This window comes from Caretta caretta, chromosome 15 (assembly GCF_965140235.1).
Source record: "Caretta caretta isolate rCarCar2 chromosome 15, rCarCar1.hap1, whole genome shotgun sequence".
Classification (NCBI taxonomy): domain Eukaryota; kingdom Metazoa; phylum Chordata; order Testudines; family Cheloniidae; genus Caretta; species Caretta caretta.
The window spans coordinates 10,966,892-10,989,399 of NC_134220.1; the positions used below are offsets into that span (position 1 = coordinate 10,966,892).

A 22,508-nucleotide genomic window follows, 5' to 3' on the forward strand; every position below is an offset into this window, starting at 1 on the left:
GCCATTCTGCACTCAGAAGTGGCTCACACAGAGCTGTGGGCATTGTGATCTCTTTTACTGGGCTAGAACCAGGGCACCAGGATTTTCTCCTACTCTTCCAGAGTGCTTGAACGGACCAAAGTTCCACCTTGATAGCAAGGTTTTCCCTGCAGCCCAAAGGGTAACAGCTTATCATACTTTCATTTTCTACCCCACTTCCATACAGCTATTTTCAGTTTCCTGAAAATTATGTAACTTGCTCTAAGTAACACCACTGTTTCTCTTGTCACTGGGGCTTTAAAGAAAACGTTCCCGCTTTCTGGCCACACCTCGCAGAGAAGAGGGTTTGAGTTGCCCCACCTCCGCTGGCTTCTAGATGAGAGCTCATGCTGACTTTGGATACTGTGCAGGGCTGCTAGAGTCAGGGGACTTGTTTTGCTGCCCCTCTCCATCCATCACCTCCTACTGGTACCTGTAGTTCCAAGAGTCACATTCTTCTTCGGCTCCGGCTGCTCTAGAACCCCACAGTGCTCTTCTGGAGCCATCTCCGGCCTCTCAAGAAACCCGCCTTGACTCTCCCCCATGCTGCTCCAGAACGCCCCCTCAGGCCCTTTCACTGCCCACAGCACCTTCCGCCCCAAGCCTTGCTGTTCTAGCGCCCGCCCTTCCCTGCTCTGGACCCCCTAGGCCAGCCTGCTGCTCTAGAACGCCCCATCCTGCTAGAGCCACCGCCCTCGCGCTCTACGAGCCTCTCCAGTTCCAGCCATGACGCTCGGCGGCGCTACACCGCAGGGGGCGCTGTCGGTCTAGCTGAGCACCCAGCGCAGCGCAGGTCCCTCTCAGAGGGCGCCGCGGACAGCTCGACGTCCAAAATGGCTGTCAGCCAGGAGAGGCGTGATTGATGAGAGGCCTCCCATTAGCGCATGCGCAGTAAGGAGGACTTTGAAACCAGTCGAGTGCAATCCTCAATGTCAGCCTCGAGGTGGAACCCGTTCGGAGTAGGACGCATGCTCAGTACGAGTCTAGGGGCAATCGTCACGTGGGTGCGGACGTAGATGGCGCCCGCATTGGAGCACATGCGCATGGTGTGCCGGCGTGTCCCACGCAGGCCGCCGTCTTCCCGCCCGGTTATTGCCTGTTCCGGGGATTGGGGAAGCGACCCCACCCACAGCCGAGCCTGAGCGGTAGAGATGGCGGCGCTCGCAAGAGTCTCCCGGCTGCTTCTCGCCGGCGCCCCCCGGGCCCCGTTGGGACGGCTCATGTCGGCAGCGGCTCACGGGGAGGCTGGGGCAGGTAACGGGGGCGCCGCGACCGGGCGGGGCTGGCGACGGCCGGGTGACCTTGCGCTGAGCGAAGCGCCCGCAGGCCGAGCCCCTCAGCGGCGTCTCTGGGGCCTGGGCTGAGCCCGCTTCCCCGGGGCGCGCAGGGACGCCACCCCTCGCTGCGGCCAGGGAGACCCGGACCCAGCCCGAGGGAACGGGCCGTAAGCCGCGGTTCGAGCCCGTCCTTGGCCGGGGGCATTTCCCCGTGTGCGGCGGAGACGCCTCTTCCCTGCCCCTCCCCAAGTCCGTGCGTCTCCCTCCCGCTGGGCTGGGGGTCTGTGCCTGCCGCTGCCGCCTTGCTCCCACAATAACTGTAGAAAATCACAAGGGTGTTCCTCTTTGGTCCGAGGGCCTGCTGCTATTAGGGACTCTGCGGTGATGAGCTTACGTTGGTGCAAAACCCTCATGTCCCAGAGAAGTCTTCTCTGGTGCAAGGGTGTGCACCGATTGGTGTCGTGGGGATAGAAAACGGGAGTCAAGCGGCTACTTCCAAGAGATCCTAACCCTTATGCAGTAACTGTTTTGTGCCGTGACACTGAGAATGCAATGCACCATACAACCAAATGCATTCCTCCTTGGCCACGTTCTGCATAGTTCTCTAAGTGCATCAATTTGCTGATAAGGAAAGTGTTTGTAGAACATTGGTAGTCCTGTTCGAAAACCATTGTATCCGGAGAGGTCTGTCCAGGGTGCTTCTCAGCTGAATTAGTGCTGCACAGATGTATGAAATATTCAGGGAGTTAGTGCAGTGTAAGACCCTTGCTACTGTCTCAGAAATTACTGTTAACTAGAGCTGATCAGAAAATATTAATTAAAAGTCTTCTGCCAAAACACTTGATTAAACCAACTTTTTTTCACAACACTGAAGACTTTGAAACTTCCTTTCAAAATGTTTTCAATACAACTTGTTTTGGAAAATTTTCAAAATAGAATTTTTGAATATGGTATTTGATTTGTCATTTTGTATGTAATACCAGATGCTATATCATGTGAAATCATGACACAACTGCTTTAATATAAAAATTGAATACAAATTTTGAAAAACTGTTCAAACAAATCTCAAATTATCCAAAACCAAAATATTTTCATAATCTTTCAAGTCTGAAAACTTGTTTTCATTCTAATTCAAAACAGATTTTGAAATGCATCACCACTTGGAAATTCTCATTTTTTGGATAGCTGTACTGTTGAGCATCTTCATGGTATTTTATTTCCTTCATTAGCTCAGACATGGAAGATCTTGTCTTTTGTGGTTGCTCTTCCTGGTGTTGGTGTATGCATGCTGAACTGCTACTTAAAGATGCAGCATGAACATGAAAGAAACGAGTTTGTTCCTTATGCTCACCTCCGCATCAGGACCAAGGTATGTGCAACAGTGCTTATAAAGGTGCTCTTATCTTCTCCAGTCACTGAATTATTTATTCCAAGATTACTACTGCTTGTATCGTTTTTTGCAGTAAGTATAAGTGATGTGAGGTGGAATCGACTGATTGGGAAATATGTGTATTTGTAATACCATGAATAAGAGCTCACACCTGTTAAGGCAGGGGGAGAGCTTTTAGGCTGTCAGCTGTGGTATTTATATGTAGATGTGGAGTTCTCCTTCCATCTTAGTTTCTTACACTCACGCATGAGTGTAAAACTTTAAACATCATCAAGGTTTTGGTCCTAAATAGTTTTTCCACTTAACTTGCATTCACACAGCTCAAAGGGCAGCTTTGTCATGAATGAGAGGGTGGAAGGAACTGGAGTGTGAGTTCTCAGTCAAGGGGTCACACACAAGTGTTGGGTTGAGATCACCCTGTCTTTCCCAAATTGCTAAATGGGAAGGGAGGACTTGCTATAAAAACTATTGAGAATGCCTGAAGTAATGTCAACTAACTGGCATCCCTAGCAGAAGCTATTGATAAAAGAACCCTAAAGGGGTGAAAGTAGTGGTGGGCTCTTTATTATTCTTGAGTCTACTGCTACTTATAAGTACAATGAATTTGTAATATACTGCCTCTAGTATTTAGTTCAAAGTACCATGGCTTAGATTTTGTCTTGGGATATTGGTAAATCAAATTCATTTCTACATTTGTGTCTATTTACCATAGTTGCTTGTAAACATTACAAGAGGTGCAGTGCTGACTAGATTATCAAGTTTAGAATTGTAGATTTACCCAAGCATTCTAGAAAGAGTTCTGCTCTGTTACCACAAGTGGTGGGTGTAAATTCAGCTTCAACTTACTTACTCCAGGCTTTCAAATTCTGTAATATGTACAGACCCAAACATGGTTTGTTATAGGAGTTGACTTCTTGTGCCTTAGCAGATTTGTCAAACAGTTACCAAGCAATCTTGTCAATTACTTCTTTCAACAGCCCTTCCCATGGGGAGATGGGACCAAAACTCTGTTTCACAACCCTCATACAAATGCTCTCCCGACTGGCTATGAAGAGGATCACTGAACACTTGGACCACAGCATCAGTTGCTCTCTTTGGACCAGAACATCGTATGGGACCCTCAATCTAAAAAATATTCTGCATTCCTTGTACTGTCATTATAAAGGCATTCTGACCTTTGGCCCTGTACTTGAAGGGGAGGTCACTTAACATAAATAAATCCTAAACTTCCATTTGTGTGTGGACCTTTGTAAAGAACTAGAAATCCTTGATCTAGTCTTTTCCCAATTACAGAGTTTATTAAATTTTTCTTGGGTGGCTGGAAAAGGTTTTGTAGGCAGTAGTGTAGTGAAGGATTTAATTGCTGCTTATCTCCTTTAAGCAGCTGTTAGAGGTAGGAGTGGCCTATAACAGACTAGTGGTAGGAATGCATACTAGAAAACCAAACTCTAATGCAAGCAACAGGATTGGATCTAAACTGCAATTGATTTTCTCCCTAAGCCATTACTCATGTTGAAAGGAGCATAAGTGCTAGATAAAACTCTTGAAAGCTATTGAACTGAAGTTGTTTAATAGGAACTGTCATACCATATCAAGGCAGTGGTCCATCTAATATAGTACGTGGTCTGCTGAAAACTACTGCTCTTAAAGAAAGATGCAAGAAATCGTACACTGGATAACTCTGGAAACTAACACATCCATAAACAAACCTTGTCTCTGTGAGAGGTATACTCTACTAGATAGCACTGTCTTCCCCAGCTGTAGTGCTCCTATATTGTGGCAGAGCAAAGTTCTATTCTTGCAGCATTCTGAAGAATTTGCACTGTTCCGCACCTTGCTAGTACTTGTGCCTTCTGTTTTCCCTATGCAATTTTGCCAAATGACTTCATAATCTAATACTGCTTCATACGTATGTTACTGCATAAGTTAGAACCTAACATGCCCAGTTAGGAATGAGGTGCTGTGCAAATTCATAAAAACTAAGATGTCCATCATGGACAACAAAGTAGTAACACCTGTGAAAGAAGCTTCCTTTTAATTCTAACTAGTCGGTTCTGAAGCAGCAGTGTTTTCATATTCTACCATAAAGTCTTATCCTACAGAAGTTGAGAGGAGTGAGCTCTTTAGTTATGACCTTGTAGTACTAATTAACAAGAATCCATGCTGTAATGCAAACAATTCAGTTTAGCCAGAGCTGAATTCTCCTTGAACCTGCACTTTCCATGAATAGGTCCCACCCATTCATTGTGGCAAACTTAAAAAAAATAAAACAAGCTTAATTCACAAATGAAGGGTGGTACCATATAGATGACGCAATGGAGCAACAGCTTGTTTTCTACTATGTTCCTGTACTTACCAGTCACTTTACCAGAGTCTTATTTCACTACTGCTCCTTTATAACATTAAAAGCTAAAGCACAGGTCATGAGTACTCTAGCTGCAGACTTTGAAAAACAACTGTATGACTACATATAAAACATAATATGGGCCAGAAACTCTTAAATGCTGCAGGGACTGAAGGCTTTGTCCTCACCATGAGTAAGTTATACACTATTGTAAAAATAAAGTTAAAAGTAAGCATATATTCCTCCAATACAGTAAGGGGAAAAGCTAATTTATACTGTTTAGGGATCACTACTACCCTTCTCTAAAGAACTTCAGCTATTCTATTTCTACCTATCTTCTAGCTGGAGGGAGAATGACAAATAAGCCAAAAGAAAAATTCTAAAGTGAACATTACAAGACACTATTTACCCCCATTTCACAATATTTATTTCATCCCCATTATTACAGCCCACACAGCATCTTAGCAGAATACATGTGGTTGCTAAAGCAAGTTTCCTCCTATGTTAAAGCTCAGTATAAGGCACTTTCTGGCTTAATCGTATTAGCTGATGAAACAGTTTTTCCAGAGTTGGGATAGTAATACTCTAATGTTAGCATAACTGCCTCTTTCCTCCCACCCAAAACACTTCATTGAGGTGAAGTGCAAGTTGCAGACAGGGCTAGAGTGCACATTATCCTTAAAGAATGTTAAGTTATATCTCAAACAGCATTCCCAATGAACATTAACTCTGGCTCCAAAGATGCCATCCTACCATCTCCCTTTCTCTGTATGGAGTGCTCCAAAGAAAACTAGCTTTATAACTTGTTTCATATATAAATGCCTGATATTTATTGGTGACTTTTATCATACTATTTTTTTTCATGTTAGCTCTCATGAGTGTATGAGGCTGAAATATAAGCTAGTTCTGTTTTTAATAATACAGCTAGTGCTGTTTGGAGAACAAGGTGCTAGCACCTTACAGGATCAAACTGATTCCATCTAAGTTTTTGCTGTAGGAAGCTGAATGCCCTCAGTAGCTGGCAGGATCAGGCCCATACTGAAGATGGGGGGGAAGGATTGGCTCCCATACACTATGATTTTTTTTTGGGGTGCTATGTATGGCCTAACAGCCACACAACCCCTTAAGGCATTCTAAAGTGTTCTAGTCACTGGGCTAATGAATCTTCTGAATATATAATATCACAGGAGTTTGCTATTCTCAGAGCATCACTAGGGACAGTTAAGGTAGATCAGGGACTTTGTTTGAGAACTGCAACCTTAACTGTATTTTCTGGAGGTTTTTTTAATGGTAGCATGTACTTACAGCAATTAAACAGCTGAAATATTAACTTCATCTTACTGAAGTTATGGACATTTCTTTAATGAGTTTTTTTAAAGTGTTATGAGGACTAGGAGACAAACTCAATTCCTGCAAACTCTAGTAACCTACAATAGTAGGCACACTGCAGCCTCTAGAACAGAGGTGGGCAAACTATAGCCCATCCTGCCCGTCCCCTGAGCTCCTGGCCTGAGAGTCTAGCCCCCAACCCCTTCCCTGGTGTCCCCCCTCCCCTGCCGCCACACAGCACAATACTCTGGGCGGCAGGGCTGCAGAGCCCGGACTGACCCGGTGCTCTGTGCTGTGCGGCTGCCTGTCCTGGTGCAGCCATGCTGCCAGCCACCAGTGCTCCAAGCAGCGTGGTAATAGGGCAGGGAGGAGTTGGATAGAGGGCAGGGGAATTCAGGGGGTGGTGAGGGGTGTGAACAGGGGTTCCAGAGGGGCAGTCAGGAAGGAGAGGAGGAGTTGGAAGGGGCAGTCAGGGAGGATGGATGAGGCAGGGATCCTGGGGGGTAGTCTGGGAGAAGGGAGGGGTTGGATGGGGCAGGTGTCACAGGGGGGGCAGTCAGGAAGGAGACAGGGGGGTTGGATGGGACAGCAGGGGCAGAAGGTGCAGGATGGGGCAGGAATCCCAGGGGGGGGTCAGATAAGGGGCAGCAGCCAGGCCATGTCTGGCTGTTTGGGGAGGCACAGCCTCCTCTAACCAGCCCAACATACAATTTCAGAATCCCGATGCAGCCCTCAGGCCAAAAAGTTTGCCCACCCCTGCACTAAAAAGTCTAGGAGAAGTCTGTTTTCAGCTGTTGGTCAAAAGGCTCACGCATCATCCTCTGTGCCAGAGCATGGTAGCTGCAGTTCTCCTCTGGCCTGTAATAAAGAAGTTCCAATTTTTACAAAAAGTGTCATTAAGATAAAGGTTTGTCCCCTTGTTTAGATCCTACAAGGTGCCTAGGAACAGAGCTCCTGTCCTATTAACTCACTCATTTCCAAAGGACTGAAACCGTCCTATGGTCCAAAAGAATGGAAACAGTTAACATGTCTGGTGGAGAGGAGAAGCAACATCAATAGAGGAGACTCCTCCTCTCACTCCTTCAGCTTCTCCCTGTGCTCATGATGGGTTCTTGGGGAGGAAACTTCCTCCCCCAACTCCTTCATAAGGCTCAGGAGGGATTTTCTCCTTTTGTAAACCTTAGGTTCAGAGAAGGGGGAAACTAACTGCTGTTCTGAGTCACCTACACCTCTTGCTTTCTCCAGCTACATTAAGGTCTGCAGAAAAAAGGATCCATTCTTGAAGACCTCCAGAGGGATTTAGGGAGGAAAGGCTGGAGGCAGAAGGGGGAAGTTTTGTTTTTCATAGACTTCAGGTTGACTTGAGTTAAACACCATTAGGAGCCTCCTTATGGGAAAAAGTCTTTTTCAGTAGGAAGGCTAAAGGGCAAGGTGCATGGGTGTAAGGAAGGGAGCTAAACAGAAGTCTCTAAAGAAATTTGGAAAACAAGCTTGGTTCTTGATTAATCCTTTACATGCTACACTAAGCTCACCACTCAACATTTCCTGATGTTACTAAATCAAATTTAAATAACTCTTGAAAACAGACTTCAGCCAGCTACATTTTGGTTTAGGACATCAGTTTTCATGCAGGGGTATATCGTAAAGTTGCATTTCTCCCTCTCCTTTCAGATTTCTTATTACAAAGCAGGAAGACAAATTTCCAACTGACAGTTGGGTACTGTTTTAGAGTGTCATAAAGCAGGAATCCCTTGTCTAATTCAAATATTTAACTTAAGCAGACATCTAACTTCATGATTTTGAGGCTAATCTGTGGAGTGTTTCTGGGCCTGTGGGGTGGGGGTGCCTGTTAGAGAAGGACAAGTGAAGTGTAATTGAATCACTGTTGAAACTTTATTTATGGGGCAACAGCCATTCAGTAGTATAGAGTTAAGTTCAAGGTAGTGTCAGTGCCTTTTCAGCTCTGTGCATGAACTGCCCAAGGCTGCTGAAAATACCTTCTGAAAGCAGTTGCTCCTATTCACTTCTGTGACAGGCTGGCCCCTTCCCATCTTAAAGGGCACAGGCAGGTTTAACCGGACAGTTGTCTCATTTAGTCAAGCATAACTTTAGTTGACTGATGTGTATTCTATATTAAAACAACACCTTGTGCATTCAAACAAAAATCATTGCAACTCCAGCAGTGGGCCTTTCATGGCAGCATTACAGTTGCACAATATGAAGCAAAGCTGTAGCACATCAGTTTTCAGGAAACAAACCAACCCTATCCCCAATAAAAATCCAGCAGCACACTCCAATACGTAAATTAACCCCTTTCACATTAATTTCAGTATTTAAAATTGTCTTAATGTTATATAAATAAAAAAGCAACTGATCATAGATCAGCTAATATCTAAACCCATTTCAATAAATATTCCCCTGTTCAGAGTACATTCACTTATGATTATAAATTGATAAAAAGGCTATTCACACACCGCATGATGCCAGACCACCAACAACATTCATTTAGGATGAAACAGTAATTGCCACAAAACCTAGCTGAAAGGAACTGCAGAAAAGACTTCTTGCTTCTTAAAAAGCCAGGCAGAAATAACAGCTAATCCAAGGCAATCATCTAGTCTTTGTGACGTTCTTTTTCCAAGTCCAAAAAGGTCATTGTAATGGCACAAAATGTCCAAACAAGATCAGGAGGAGTTTTCAGCTTTTCCTTTCCTGGGACCCATGAATTCCAGCCCTTCGATGGGTATGTCTTTCTCCTTAATAGCTTTCTAGGAAGGGGGGGAAAAAAGCAAATTTGTTTTAATAATGTTTTGTGGTTCTACATAAAGACATGTTCTCTGCCTGGTATAATTTAAGACCAATCAAGGTTGCTATTAAGGTTTCCATCAAACCATACCATCAGACACGCTCAAAGAGCTACCGTGAATATAGTATGAATTGTAGCCAAGACTCCATCAGATAAATTTATCCAAGCCCTAGACCAACACTTCTCATCCATATGTTGAGAGGAATTACACCTGGTGCAGTGAGTGAAAGAAGCTAGAGGGACCTGAAGATGAGGTCTCAGTGCTGTGAGCAGAAGAACCAAGGCAACAGATGAAATCTTCATGGAGTAATGTATCATGAAAGAAATTGACAGGATGACTGTTACAAAAGCACTGACTGCTCGTTCTTTCAACTGGAATGTCAATAGTAGTCTGTAAAGCTTCGTGTAGGAGGGTCATAGAAGAAAGGGAGGAAAGAACTAATACATGTTAAAAATGTGTATATATGGAGTAAAAACATAAGTAAAGGTGACTGCAATTAAGCTTTATAGGAGAGATTAAGGAAGGTACAAATTTAAGTTTTATATCATAGAAATGTAGGACTGGAAGGAACTTTGAGATGTCATGAAGTCCACACTGTGCCCTATCTTCAGTGGACACAGAGAACAATTCATCACCATCCTTTTTATAAGAGCCCTTAACATATCTGAAAGTTTTATCAGGCCACCCCTCCCCCCTCAGCCTTCTCTCAAGGTGACACTTAGGTTTAAAAAAAAAAAAAGTTTCTTCATAGGTCAGATTTTCTCAATATTTTATCATTTTTGTTACACTCCTCTGGACTTTCTCCAGTTTGTCCACATCTTTCCTGAAGTATGGCACCCACAACTGGACACAGTACTCCAGCTGAGGTCCCACCAGTGCCAAGAAGAGTAGGACAATTACCTCCCACGTCTTTATATACGACACTCCTGTTAATACACCCCAGAATGATATTGGCTGTTTTTGCAACTGTGAATTTAAATCACATTGTTGACATGTATTAAATTTGTGATCTATTATAAGCCCCAGATCCTTCTCAGGAGTACTACCTCCTAGTCAGTTATACACTATTTTGTAGTTGTGCATTTTTGCCTTCCTAAATGAAGTACTTTGCACTTCTTTATTGAATTTCATCTTGTTTAATTCGGATCAATTCTCTAATTTGTCACAGTCCTTTTCAATTCTAATCTTGTCCTCCAGAGTGTTTGCAACCCGTCCCAGCCTGGTGTCATCTGCACATTTTATAAGCACTCTCCACTCCATTAGCCAAGTCATAAATGAGAACATTGATAAAGAACTCTGAGTACATTCTTTCAACCAGTTGTGCACTCAACTTACTGTCATTTAATTTAGACCATATTTCCATAGTTTTCTCATGAGAATGTCATATGGGACTGCGTCAAAAACCCAGAAAATCAAGATATATCATATCTACTGCTTTACCCCTATCCACTAGGCCAGTAACCCTGTCAAAGAAGAAAATGAGGTTGGTTTGGCAGGATTTGTTCTTGACAAATCCATGCTGGCTATTCCTTATGGCTCTATTAACCTCTATGTGCTTATAAATTGATTTTTAAACATTTGTGCCAGTATCTTTCAATGTATCAAAAGGCTGACTGGTCTATAATTCCCTGGGTCCTCTTTGTTCTGCTTTTCACTAGGGCCATATCTATTGTTGGCCCTTCTCCAGTCTTCTGGGATCTCACCCATCCTCCAGAAGTTCTCAGACAATTATTAACGGTTCAGTAAAAAGAAAAGGAGTACTTGTGGCACCTTAGAGACTAACCACAAGTACTCCTTTTCTTTTTGCGAATACAGACTAACACGGCTGTTACTCTGAAACCTAACGGTTCAGTGTTTGCTGCAGCTAGTTCCTTAAGTATTCTAGGATGAATTTCATCAGGCCCTGCTGACTTGAATACACCTAACTTATCTAGATAGTCTTTGACCTGATCTTTCCCTATGTTGGCTTGCATTTCTTCCCCCTTGTTGTTAATACTGTGTTGAGTATTTGGTCACCATTAACCTTTTTTAGTGAAGACTGAAGCCAAATAAGTGTCAGAAACCTGAGCTTTCTTGAGGTCATTAGTTATTTGCTCTCTTCCCCTGCTAACTAGAGGACCTATACTTGCCTTCATCTTTCTCTAGTTCCTAATGTATTTAAAAGGACTTCTTATTGCCTTCTATGTCCCTTGCTAGGTGTAACTCAATTTTTGCTTTAACCTTTCTGATTCTGTTCCTACATGCTTGTGCATTTCTTCTGTACTCTTCCTTAGCAATTTGTCCAGGTTTCCACTTTTTGCAGGATTCCTTTTTGATTTTCAGGTCATTAATGAGCTCCTGATAGAGCCATATTGGCCTCTTACTGTTCTTATCTTTCCATCACATGGGGATAGTTTGTCTCCTGGAGAAACTGCCAGCACTCCTGAACTACTCCCCCCATCCCCACCACACCCACCACTTTAGATTTTCTTCCCATGGGACCTTACCTACCGGTTCTTTGAGTTTTGTTAAAAAGTCTGCTTTTTTAAAGTCCTTTTTCCTTACTCTGCTGCTCTCACTCCTTCCTTGCCTTAGAATCATGAAATCTATCATTTCATGATCACTTTTATCCAAATTGCATTTCACTTTCAGATGCACTATCAATTCCTCACTGTTAATATCAAAATCAAATCTAAAAGGGTAGTCCTCCTAGTTACTTCCTCTACTTTCTGGGGGAAAAAAAAAAGTTGTCTCCAATACTTTCCAGTAACTAATTGGAAGTTTTGTATTTTGCCATATTACTTTTCCAACAGATGTCCAAGTAGTTAAAGTCCCCTGATTCTACCAGGTCTTTTGGATATGGAGATGTCTGCTTCATTTATAAATATCTTATCCACCTTCTCTTCCTGATTTGGAGGTCTATAGTAGACCCTTACCATGTCATTTTTTTTAAAACACCTTTTTTCTTTACCCAGAGATTCTCAAGTGGCCTGCCTCCCATTTTTTTAGACTTCAGAACACATGTATGTGTAATATATATACTGTAAGTCAATAAAAGTACAAAAAGCATTTCTTAATGAGAAGAGCATCAAGAAAGTAGCCAGTCAGCAATTTTAGCTACTCAAGTGCTATACCTATTAGTGAAACACACACAATCAATTTTAGAATAGAAGAGTTTTGTTTCCCCCCCGCCGCCAACTTTGTTCAGGATCATTTATTTCAGAACATTGTGAATGCAACAAGGTGAGATATCCTTTCCTCTCAATACACAGTCAAAGGCTAACAGATGTAAAAGCAAAGGCAAGGGACCACAAATTAAATGAGTTTAGAGAAGAAAATAAAGGAATGAGTCAAATTAAGGTACACCCCTTAAGAAGATAACTTTAAACAAAAAAAGAGCATAAGATCATGCTAACCAGGAGAGTAAAAGAACATAAGATACATCTGAAGAATGATTAAGAGTTAGGATGAAAAATAGGAATATTAAATATAAAGCAACCAATAAAGTGTTTAACCATAAGGAAGAAGAGAATGCATATTATGAGCAAACGTAAGAGGAGGACAGCAAAACAAAAACTCAACTGGAATCCATAGGTTTGGTAATAGTAAATGTCTCAAAACAAAAGGCCTGAAGAGGGCATCCAAAGATTTTTAATGAACAGAAGGAAGTACCACCAGTTGTAATTTTTGATTATTTGGAATACAGATGGAATAATTTGCAATTGAACAAAAAAGCCAAATATTGTCACAATTTTTAAACAAAGGAGACCCAGAAATATATCAACCAATTAGACTTCAATTTCAAGAATGCAGAAATCTAGGGGGCAACAAATCAGGCCCTGATCATGTGGTCAGACCTCTATGCCTGCATGGAGTCCCAATGAAGTTAATGAGGCTCATAGCACAGGGATTCACCCACTTGCAGCAGCATGTAGGACCTGGGCCCTTACATGAGCCAATAGTGAGATGAGCAATGTAAGAAAAAATAAAGTAATAATGCCTCTTTGGACAGCCGTTCTAAGTCCATTGTTTTATGAAATTTCAACCATTCAAAACCCCCCACAATCCTAGACATACCTAGCACTCAAAATAACCTACTATACTGAATTACATAGGGCACCCATAAATTGTATCAGCTTTTCACTATCACTGCACTTCCAATAAAGATATCTTCATTTCACTGAGCTGTTCTTTATAGAAAGCTCAATATAATGAGGATGTTTCCTCTTCTTGTTAATGAAAAACAAAACACTGGAGAACATACAGAGACAGACAAATCAATGATGCAGAGACTACAGAATATGGTATACTAAGGGACCTCTAAAAAGGCTCCAGAAGCGACCCTGGCAATTACAGGCCGGTAAGCCAGACTTCAGTACCGGGCAAACTGGTTGAAACTATAGTAAAGAACAAAATTCTTGAACATAGGTAAACACAATTTTGTTGGAGAGGAGTCAACATGGTTTTTGTAAAGGGAAACCATGCCTCACCAATCTACTAGAATTTTTTGAGGGGGTCAACAAGCATGTGGACAAGGGGGATCCAGAGGATATAGTGTATTTAGATTTTCAGAAAGCCTTTGACAAGGTCCCTCACCAAAGACTATTAAGCAAAGTAAGCGGTCATGGGATAAGAGGGAAGGGTCCTCTCATGGATTGGTAACTGGTTAAAAAAACAGGAAATAAAGGATAGGAATAAATGGTCAGTTTTCAGAATGGAGAGGTAAATAGTGGTATCCCCCAGGAGTCTGTACTGGGTCCACTCCTATTCAACATATTCATAAATGATCTGGAAAAAAAGGGGTAAACAGTGAGGTGGCAAAATTTGCGGATGATACAAAACTACTCAAAATAGTTCAATCCTAGGCAGACAGCAAAGAGCTACAAAAGGATCTCTCAAAACTGGGTGACTGAGCAACAAAATGGCAGATGAAATGCAATGTTGATAAATGCAAAGTAATGCACATTGGAAAACAATCCCAACTATACATATACAATAAGGGGTCTAAATTAGCTGTTACCACTCAAGAAAGAGATCTTGGAGTCATTGAGGATAGTTCTCTGAAAACATCCACTCAATGTGCAGCAGCAGTCAAAAAAGCAAACAATGCTGGGAATCATTAAGAAAGGGATAGCTAATAAGACAGAAAATATCATATTGCCTCTATATAAATCCATGGTATGCCCACGTCTTGCATACTGCATGCAGTTGTGGTCGCCCCATCTCAAAAAAGATATATTGGAATTGGAAAAGGTTCAGAAAAGGGCAACAAAAATTATTATGGGTATGGAACGGCTGCTGTAGGAGGAGAGATTAATAAGACGGGGACTTTTCAGCTTGGAAAAAATATGACTAAGGGGGGATTTGATAGAGGTCTATAAAATCAGGACGGTGTGGAGAAAGTGAATAAGGAAGTGTTATTTACTCCTTCTCATAACACAAGAAGTAGGGGTCACCAAATGAAATTAATAGGCAGCAGATTTAAAAACAAAAGGAAGTATTTCCTCACACAACGCACAACCTGTGCAACTCCTTGCCAGAGGGTGTTGTGAAGGCCAAGACTGTAACAGGGTTCAAAAACAGAACTAGATAAATTCATGGAGAACAGATCCATCAATGGCTATTAGCCAGGATGGACAAGGATAGCATCCCTACCCTCTGTTTGCCAGAAGCTGGGAATGGGCAACAAAGGATAGACCACTTGATGATTACCCGTTCTGTTCATTCCCTCTGTTGCACCTGGCATTGGCCATTGTCAGAAGACAGGATACTGGGCTTGATGGACCTTTGGTCTGACCCATTATGGCCGTTCTTATGACTGAAAGTTAAATTCCCCCTGCATAAGGGGCAATTAAAGAGAGGGGAAAGAGAGGTCATCACTAATGTTTGAGAATTTAATGATGTATGAGTGAGTGAAATATTCTATCAGTACTGACAGTAACAAAACAGAATACACACACCATGGAAATCGTGAATAGTCTCTATAACATCAAGTCTCTCAGATTAATGTGGGTCTCAAACGAAGAGAAGTTTGAAGAAAATGAGTCAAATCTGACTGATTCCTGTCCCAAGAAGTCTTGCGAACTATGCACATTTTAATAAGATTTTAAATGTCTCATCACAAGTGATTTCTTCATCTTCAAAATGATACTTAACAATAGTGAGACCTACTGTAATACCTAGGTCTCAAAATACTAAGGAATTTAATCTTCACACCACCACCCTTCTGAAGTGGATAAGTTTATCCCCACTTCACAGAGTTAAAAAAAAAAAAAACAACCAAAAACCCACAACAAGGAGTCCTTGCAGCACCTTAGAGACTAACACATTTATTTAGGCATAAGCTTTCGTGGGCTAGAATCCACTTCATCAGATGATCAGCCACAAGGCCTCCCCGTTGTTTTTGCTGATACAGACTAACACAGCTATCCCCGAAACATTTCACAGATGGCTTTTCTGAGCCCTGGTTTTGCTAAGTGATTTCACCAGGGTAACACAGCAAGCCTTCCTCTTCCATCTATGGTACTCCCCAGTCACTCTACCCCAATGAACCCAAAGGTAACCACGCCTTCGCAGCCCTGCTCAAGGGCAGGCGGGGCCGGAGCGCCGCCAGCTGAGACGCCAACTTGCCCAACGCAGCGCTTGGCTAGGCAGGGTTTGTGCGGGGGAGGCCTCCCCCCGTGACGGAAGAGGAAGCCAGGGGACACCCCCACCCTCCCTCTTCCCTTCGAGGGTCCTTCCCCACGGTCACTCGCCCCGCCCAATGGGACTCGCTCCCCTTCCTCTGCGCCGGGCCCACTTCCCCCACCTGCACGCAGAGCTGGTAGCGCTTGAAGAGCTGCACGCAGGGGTCCCCCGCGTTCTCCCCCTTGAGGAACTTCTCGGCGAACCAGCGGTTGAAGCACTGGTCATACTCGCGCTTCAGCTCCGTGCACGCCTCCCCCACGCTGTTCATGACGGAGCCGCAGGCCCAGGGAAGCGACAGGGCCTCGCGCCGCCCTTCCCGCCGCCGCCGCCGCTGCTAAGAAGTGCGGCGTTCCCAAGTGACGTAGTTCCTGTTCACCTAGGACGCTAGTGAGCGCAGCGCGATGACACACATCCGCTCAGCTGCCTACGAATGGATCCCGGATGCGGAAGTCCGGAGGGGTGGGGGGAATGTGGGCTCTGCGGTTCAGCCGCTACATCAGGGGCGCTCCCCTAGGAGGAGGCTCGCACTGGGCCGGCCTTTCCTTAGGAAGCCGCTTCACGCAGGCTGCTTCGGGACGGAGCGACAGCCGGCAGGAAGCGGCGGGGGACCCACGGCAGAGAGGCCTGGTGAGACCCCGGAGCTACAGAGGAGGGGTTAGGTCCGCGCCCATGATATCCGAGTGGTCTTCATACATTGCGGGCCTTATAGCAAGACACGTGGGGACATCAGCCGCCCGCCGCAGGAGGGAAGGAGAAGCGGGGATTCTGTCGTGAATGGGATGTTTAATCGACTGCCCCCATCCAACCTCCATACGAGCGGTGGCAGTAGCATAGAGACGCCTTGTAGGAGTGGTGGTGAAAGGGTGACCGTTATAAGCGGGAGCCTAGCATGATGGCAGCAGAATACATAACACTGGATAGGTCAGTCTCCACTCTGTGGACTGGAGCAAATCCCAAAGCTGCGTAGAGGGATCAGGATCTATTCAAGGGGCTACACTTAGGGTACTGTCACATACAAATACAGCAAGGAGACTGTAGCTAGAAGACAGAATTTCTAACGCAACTAATTTTCAAAACTTTTATTAGTCAAATTAAAAGCTGCAAAACAATAGATTACAAAATATAATCCACTTTTTACGTCAAATTAATAAGCATGAGTATTATACCAGCTAGCAAGTTTCAGACAGCAAATATTGTTTAATGTTTAAAGCATATGACTGGGAGTTAGACTCCTGGGTTCTGAACCACAACCTTATTTGTTCCTTTGGTAAATCACAATTTCAGTTGGCTTCCCTGTCCTTAAAGCATTTTGAGATGCCCTGAGCTGCAAAAGTGCAAACTATATTTTGGTTTGCATCTTCTGATTCATCACTACAGCCAATCTTTCAACTTTATGTCTTGGTACATGTGGGTTTAGTTTCATTCTCTCTAGAACTAATTTTCCCTACAAAACAGAATCCATTTACAAGTATTTAAGACAATGTGTCTATAATCTGAGATTATTCACGCTAAATATTTAAACAACTGTTGCATATTTATCACTGCCCACGTCTTCCACTTTAGGTCTACCAGAACCCAACATGGCAGCATGTGGAACAGAGACCACTCCCTCAGGTATGGTGAATTCAGCAAAACATTTAAACATAGACCTGGCCAATGTAACTTTCTTCTGTTAGCTAGTAATTGCATATTTGAGAGGAAATAATGGTAAAATTAATCAAATCAAAACTCAGGACAGTTTCTCTAAACCAGGGGTCTCAAAGTCCCGGCCCCGGGCCATCTGCAGCCCGAGAACCTCCCCACTACGGCCCGTGGAGGAGAGACACATGCGGACATACTGCTGGCAACATCTGCTGCAGGCACCGTCCCCCACAGCTCCCAATGGCTAGGGGAGAGGGACAGAGATACCATCACTAGTTGCCGGGCCGAGTCAGCCATGGAGGCAGTGTCACTTTTTTCCCCCACAATGAATATAAACAAGTCAAAATAGCGAACACAACTATCTGATGCACACCTTGCTGCAATCCTGAAGTTTTCAACTGCTCAGTCACGGAGGCCAAACATCAACAAACTGACAGAACTGAAGCGTTACCAGGTGTCTGACAAACACTAAACTCCCCAGCAGGCAAAGAATTGTATAAAATGTTATGACAATTTTATTATTTCTAAGAAATTTGAAATAAAAAATACAATATAAACGTTTTCTTTTCTGAACACCATCTTCAGTGATGTTATTGGCCTGCTGGGAGGATTTGAGGACTGGCACTGGCCCTAAGGTAAATTGAGTTTGAGACCCCTGCTCTAAACTCTATACCCAACAATTCTGCCATGTTAGTGCAGATTGGAACTTGGAAGACAGAGCTACACAAAATCAGTTTACTTTGAAAATTAATGACAACCTAAATAATTAAACTAACCTGATGGTGTTCTGGGGCAGCATTTGTTTAAATCAAGTGTTCTTGTGATAGCATGATAGTTCACAGATCACTCAAACTTAGACAGATCTCAGCTGCTATAAATTGTCAGGCTCCACTGAAGTCAACAGAACAATGATAGTTTACCCAAGTTGAGGATCTGCCCCACATTGCTAGGTCTATGGAGAGAAGATCAATGGCTCCTCTAGCTCAGTGGTTCTCAACCAGGGGCACGTAGAGGTCTTCCAGGGGGTACATCAACTCATCTAGATATTTGCCTAGTTTTACAACAGGCTACGTAAAAAGCACTGCCAATGTCAGTACAAACTAAAATTTCACACAATGACCTGTTTATGCTGCTCTATATACTATACACTAAAATGTAAGTATAATATTTATATTCCAATGGATTTATTTTATAATGATCAAGGTAAAAATGAGAAAGTAAGCAATTTTTCATTAATAGTGTGGTGTGACACTTGTATTTTTACGTCTGATTTTGTAGGCAAGTAGTTTTTAAAGTGAGGTGAATCTTGGGGGTACTCAAGACAATTCAGACTCCTGAAAGGGGTACAGTAGTTTGGCAAGGTTGAGAGCCACGGCTCTAGCCAGCTACCTTGTGGAGTTCTGTGTATTGGTTATAAGAGTAACAGCTCTTTTGACTTACCTTTGCTAGACACCAAATGAGGAGGGGAAAGATAGTGGGAATGCTGGTTCATACAAACAGCTGGGCACTCATGCTACATTGCTGTATCCATTCGGCAGTGTGCTTTTCAGGAGCTTCCAATCTGGTTTCACTAAAAATATGAGGCAATATAAAAATACAGCAAAAGAAATCAAGATGCTTAAATATAATATTTCTTGAACAAGAAATGCTTTTACACTAAAGAATTTTAGCAGCAATATTTATAACTTACTCATCTCTGCCCACACCAACTCATCAGTGTGTGGCAGCCTCCTTCTAGGACCTAGATCTGTGACTTTGTTTCCTTCTTTCTGCAGAAAAAAGTAACTGTGGAGGTGCTTGATCACCTGGAGCGTCTGGCACTAGTTGACTTCCGCGACTGGGAGGGTGTACAACGGCTGGAGAAAGCAATCCAATTTGCTGATCAGCTTCATGCTGTCAACACAGAAGGGGTAGAACCAATGGATTCAGTACTAGAGGATAGGTAATAAATCATGGCTAGTGACCTGCTTATCTGTTAACTTACCAAGACGTTAATATCCATAGTCTCAACAGAAACACTGTTTTCACTAATCATCCCAGCTATGAAACTGGTTCCTTTTCCACAAAAAGCTTTATCTAGTGTTCTATGTCAATGTGGTTCTATGTAGGAAAAGCATCTGTGTAGCATCCCTGAACTAGGCACAGAAGCATGACAAAGATGTACTTCAATTCCTTAATGTATCTTGCACGGATTCTTCATGTCACAACATGCTGTCCCCCAAATGCCCTGGAAAAAGATCCTCAGTCACTTCAAAATGTGCTTATCCCTGCTGCTCTTGTTATAAAGTAGGCAGCCTGTGTATTGCTGTCACATCTTCTGCAGCTTTAGTTGGTCAAGAAGTCATCTTGACTGTACACTTTCATATAGGGTTTGTCTCACTCAGCTTTTTACAAAGTAGTGCCAACAATCTTGAGCAGTAAGTCCAATGCAGCACTTCTGTGCTTGTGTCCATGTACAGCTCAGTGCTGAAGGTCCTGCTGATTTGAGGACATTGAGAAATTTCCCAAGGTTTCACTGTAGTTTACAGTAGATCATTTGTATGGTTGTATGTGGAGCCTGTCAGGCAGGAGGGAAGTTGAGGTTGCTCACCTACCTGCCAGTGGCTCCAAACAAGAACTATAAGATATGCTAATAGCATTTTGAACTGGAACAAGGTTAGAAGATAAATGTTAATTGTTTCAGAGCCAGGCAATCTCCCCCTGGCTCTAGGGGCATGACTTTATATCCAGTACCAGATGCTCCTGTACTTAATTGGCAAAGAAGGTAGTCTCAGAAATTGCTAGTAGTCTCCTATGCTCCTCAGATGTCTGTATCTCAGAGAAGATAACATCACAGAAGGCACTTGCACTGAGGAGCTTCTGCGAAATGCCAGAGAAACAGTTGAGGAATATTTCATAGCCCCACCAGGTACCACTTTTTTATATATAACTCATTTCACTTGATAAAGCCCAGGTAGATGGCTTGAGAGATGTAACCTGCCAAAGTTGAATACACTGGCCTGTAGCAGAAAGATACTGAAATACGGCAATGATAGCTTTGGCCACCCATGGAGAAACACTGGTGTCTAGCTTTTTATTACTTGGCCAGTAGTTGTGCAGCAAGTAAACGGTTTTATCCTACCCTAATGTTACTGAACACATTTAACTTTTTCTAACTGTCCGTAAATTAAAGTGGAGTTTGTTTGCAGGGGAAAAGCTAGTCAGTTGTAAGCTTTTAAAGTGAGCCACATGGCCAAGTGTATGTTGAGTAGTACGAATGACTAAATAAGGAACAGTTTGTTTCCTGCTATCATTGTTTGTTTTGTTTGCTATTAGGTAACATCCCTTTACCAAAGCTAGAGGAGCGAGACACTTTTCTGCAAGTCTCCGAGTGAAAGTCAAGGTCTGGAATGCCGCTTCAGCTTTTAAGTCATCTGTGAGAATTGGCATATATCGAACCATGGCTATGGAGTATCTTGATGCAAATGTCTAATCCCAAGAACAACACCCTCACATAATTATTTGATTTTTCTTCCTTCCTTTCTTCTGTAAGATTACTTTGAAATTAAAGGTTTGGTGTCTTTTTCCAGTATACACAAAGGTGGAAGGCTATGGGCCATTTACAAGTCTAGAAGTTTGGCCTCAGTGCCTCTGATTAGTCTGTATTTGGTGAAGCTTACTGAATGTCAACCTTCAAAATATCATGCACAGTTAGCACTCTAGAACCAACAGCTGCCTACATCAACCCTGCTGATTGGGGGAGGGAAACTGGTGGTATTTTACTTTCCTGTCAAATTACCTAAGCAGAGTGAGTAGAATGTTGCAGTACTTAGATTCATTTGGAGCTTCTCCCATCTTGTCACTTAGTGATCTGATACTTACTCAAAGTCCCACATCGGAGAATGCTACATAAAACTGCTTTTTGCCCCTACTAGGTACAGTAAGGGCAAGAACTCACTTTTCTCTACAGACTAAGAAAGCACTTTATTTATTAGCTGCTGCAATCTTGAAGAACTTTTTTGCTTCTACCAAGCACCTTCATGTCAACGCTATCTTGTTCCACATCTATATACACTGCACTCTAACCAGTGCTTCGTCCAGTTGGGTGCTTGTAAATTAGGTACCTAAATTTGTTTTTAGGTTATATAGGAAACATGCTTGTTTCTTAAGTGAAATAATGGCTTTAGGGTGGAGATCCTTGCTCAGACAGATAACTGGAAAAATTCTAGGGCCATTATGAAAGTGTATTCCGAAGACTAGTTGCCCTGGTACAAATGAAGTCCCACTGCTTTCTGTCCACGTTGATAGCGTGGTGAGCTGGTGCATGATGCAACCATTGTGGGTTTTGCTCAGAGCGACTGTAATTGCAGTAACGCTGCCAGTGTCTGTCCACCACTAAAAGCACTTCTATGGGATACAAAAGGTGTTAAGCATTGCAATTGCTTGCACTGCTGAAATTCTCTAGCTGAGGCAGCAGAACTGTCATTTATTTTTAATAACTCCACTACATGGAAGCTAGACATCATGTGCAGTCAGGTGTGAAAAAAAGATGCACAATAATGTTTTTGATCACACATCAGAGCAGATTTTAGAAAATTAAGCAGTCTATCAAGCTTCTGTAGTCTAGGTAGACACTGTGAGCCACGAGCTCCAAGAGAAGCCTCGGCTAGAAGCACTGTGCTAATGGTTAGAGCCATGGACCGGCATTCATTAGATCTGGGTTCTATTCCCCGCTCTACTACTACCCTCCTGGATGACCCTTGGCAAGTCACTTCACCTCTGTGCCTCACATATGCTATCTGTAAAATGGTGATAATGATACCAGCATCCTATGTAAAGCACTTTCAGATCTATGGATGAAAAGTGCTCTATTATTATTTAGAGAAATTTTAGTAGAAGAGCCGTGGCTCCTGGACTTTATTATTTGTCCTATCGTTGACTCTGTAACTTCATATAAATCACTCTAGCTGCATTGTAATTTTAGGCATTTGTAAAACAAGTAGTACTTTTGCATAAGCGTAGAGATGCTTGATAAATGCATAAAGCACTTTGAGATT

The 22,508-nt window shown here is 43.0% G+C and overlaps 3 protein-coding genes across 3 annotated transcripts; 2 read left to right on the forward strand and 1 right to left on the reverse strand.

The window, feature by feature from the left end:
* The first annotated feature begins 1,066 nt into the window (after positions 1–1,066).
* On the forward strand, positions 1,067–3,917 carry COX6A1 (cytochrome c oxidase subunit 6A1). Its single transcript, XM_048822112.2, has 3 exons — positions 1,067–1,272; positions 2,525–2,664; positions 3,663–3,917. The coding sequence occupies exons 1-3, from the start codon at positions 1,170–1,172 to the stop codon at positions 3,747–3,749; spliced, it is 330 nt and encodes a 109-aa protein (XP_048678069.2). The 5' UTR covers positions 1,067–1,169; the 3' UTR covers positions 3,750–3,917.
* Positions 3,918–5,433: 1,516 nt separating this feature from the next.
* Positions 5,434–16,202, reverse strand: TRIAP1 (TP53 regulated inhibitor of apoptosis 1). The gene is made up of 2 exons (XM_048822113.2): positions 15,953–16,202; positions 5,434–9,126 (listed from the first exon to the last, which is right to left on the reverse strand). Exons 1-2 carry the CDS (start codon positions 16,097–16,099, stop codon positions 9,043–9,045), a joined length of 231 nt encoding a protein of 76 aa, XP_048678070.1. The 5' UTR covers positions 16,100–16,202; the 3' UTR covers positions 5,434–9,042.
* Positions 16,203–16,254: 52 nt separating this feature from the next.
* Positions 16,255–21,051, forward strand: GATC (glutamyl-tRNA amidotransferase subunit C). The gene is made up of 5 exons (XM_048822111.2): positions 16,255–16,458; positions 17,395–17,445; positions 19,248–19,414; positions 20,277–20,380; positions 20,788–21,051. The coding sequence occupies exons 1-5, from the start codon at positions 16,273–16,275 to the stop codon at positions 20,844–20,846; spliced, it is 567 nt and encodes a 188-aa protein (XP_048678068.1). The 5' UTR covers positions 16,255–16,272; the 3' UTR covers positions 20,847–21,051.
* The last annotated feature ends 1,457 nt before the right edge of the window (positions 21,052–22,508 follow it).

What these genes read in the sequence shown, in the direction of transcription:
- COX6A1 (XM_048822112.2), top strand. Translation starts at nt 1,170, where the DNA reads ATGGCGGCGCTCGCAAGAGTCTCCCGGCTGCTTCTCGCCGGCGCCCCC. An exon ending in TCACGGGGAGGCTGGGGCAG is followed by an intron (nt 1,273 to 2,524) that starts GTAACGGGGGCG and finishes TTCCTTCATTAG; the next exon opens with CTCAGACATGGAAGATCTTG. An exon ending in ACCTCCGCATCAGGACCAAG is followed by an intron (nt 2,665 to 3,662) that starts GTATGTGCAACA and finishes TTCTTTCAACAG; the next exon opens with CCCTTCCCATGGGGAGATGG.
- TRIAP1 (XM_048822113.2), bottom strand. Translation starts at nt 16,099, where the DNA reads ATGAACAGCGTGGGGGAGGCGTGCACGGAGCTGAAGCGCGAGTATGAC. An exon ending in GCTACCAGCTCTGCGTGCAG is followed by an intron (nt 9,127 to 15,952) that starts GTGGGGGAAGTG and finishes CCCCCTTCCTAG; the next exon opens with AAAGCTATTAAGGAGAAAGA.
- GATC (XM_048822111.2), top strand. Translation starts at nt 16,273, where the DNA reads ATGCGGAAGTCCGGAGGGGTGGGGGGAATGTGGGCTCTGCGGTTCAGC. An exon ending in AACAGAGACCACTCCCTCAG is followed by an intron (nt 17,446 to 19,247) that starts GTATGGTGAATT and finishes TTCTTTCTGCAG; the next exon opens with AAAAAAGTAACTGTGGAGGT. An exon ending in GATTCAGTACTAGAGGATAG is followed by an intron (nt 19,415 to 20,276) that starts GTAATAAATCAT and finishes TATGCTCCTCAG; the next exon opens with ATGTCTGTATCTCAGAGAAG.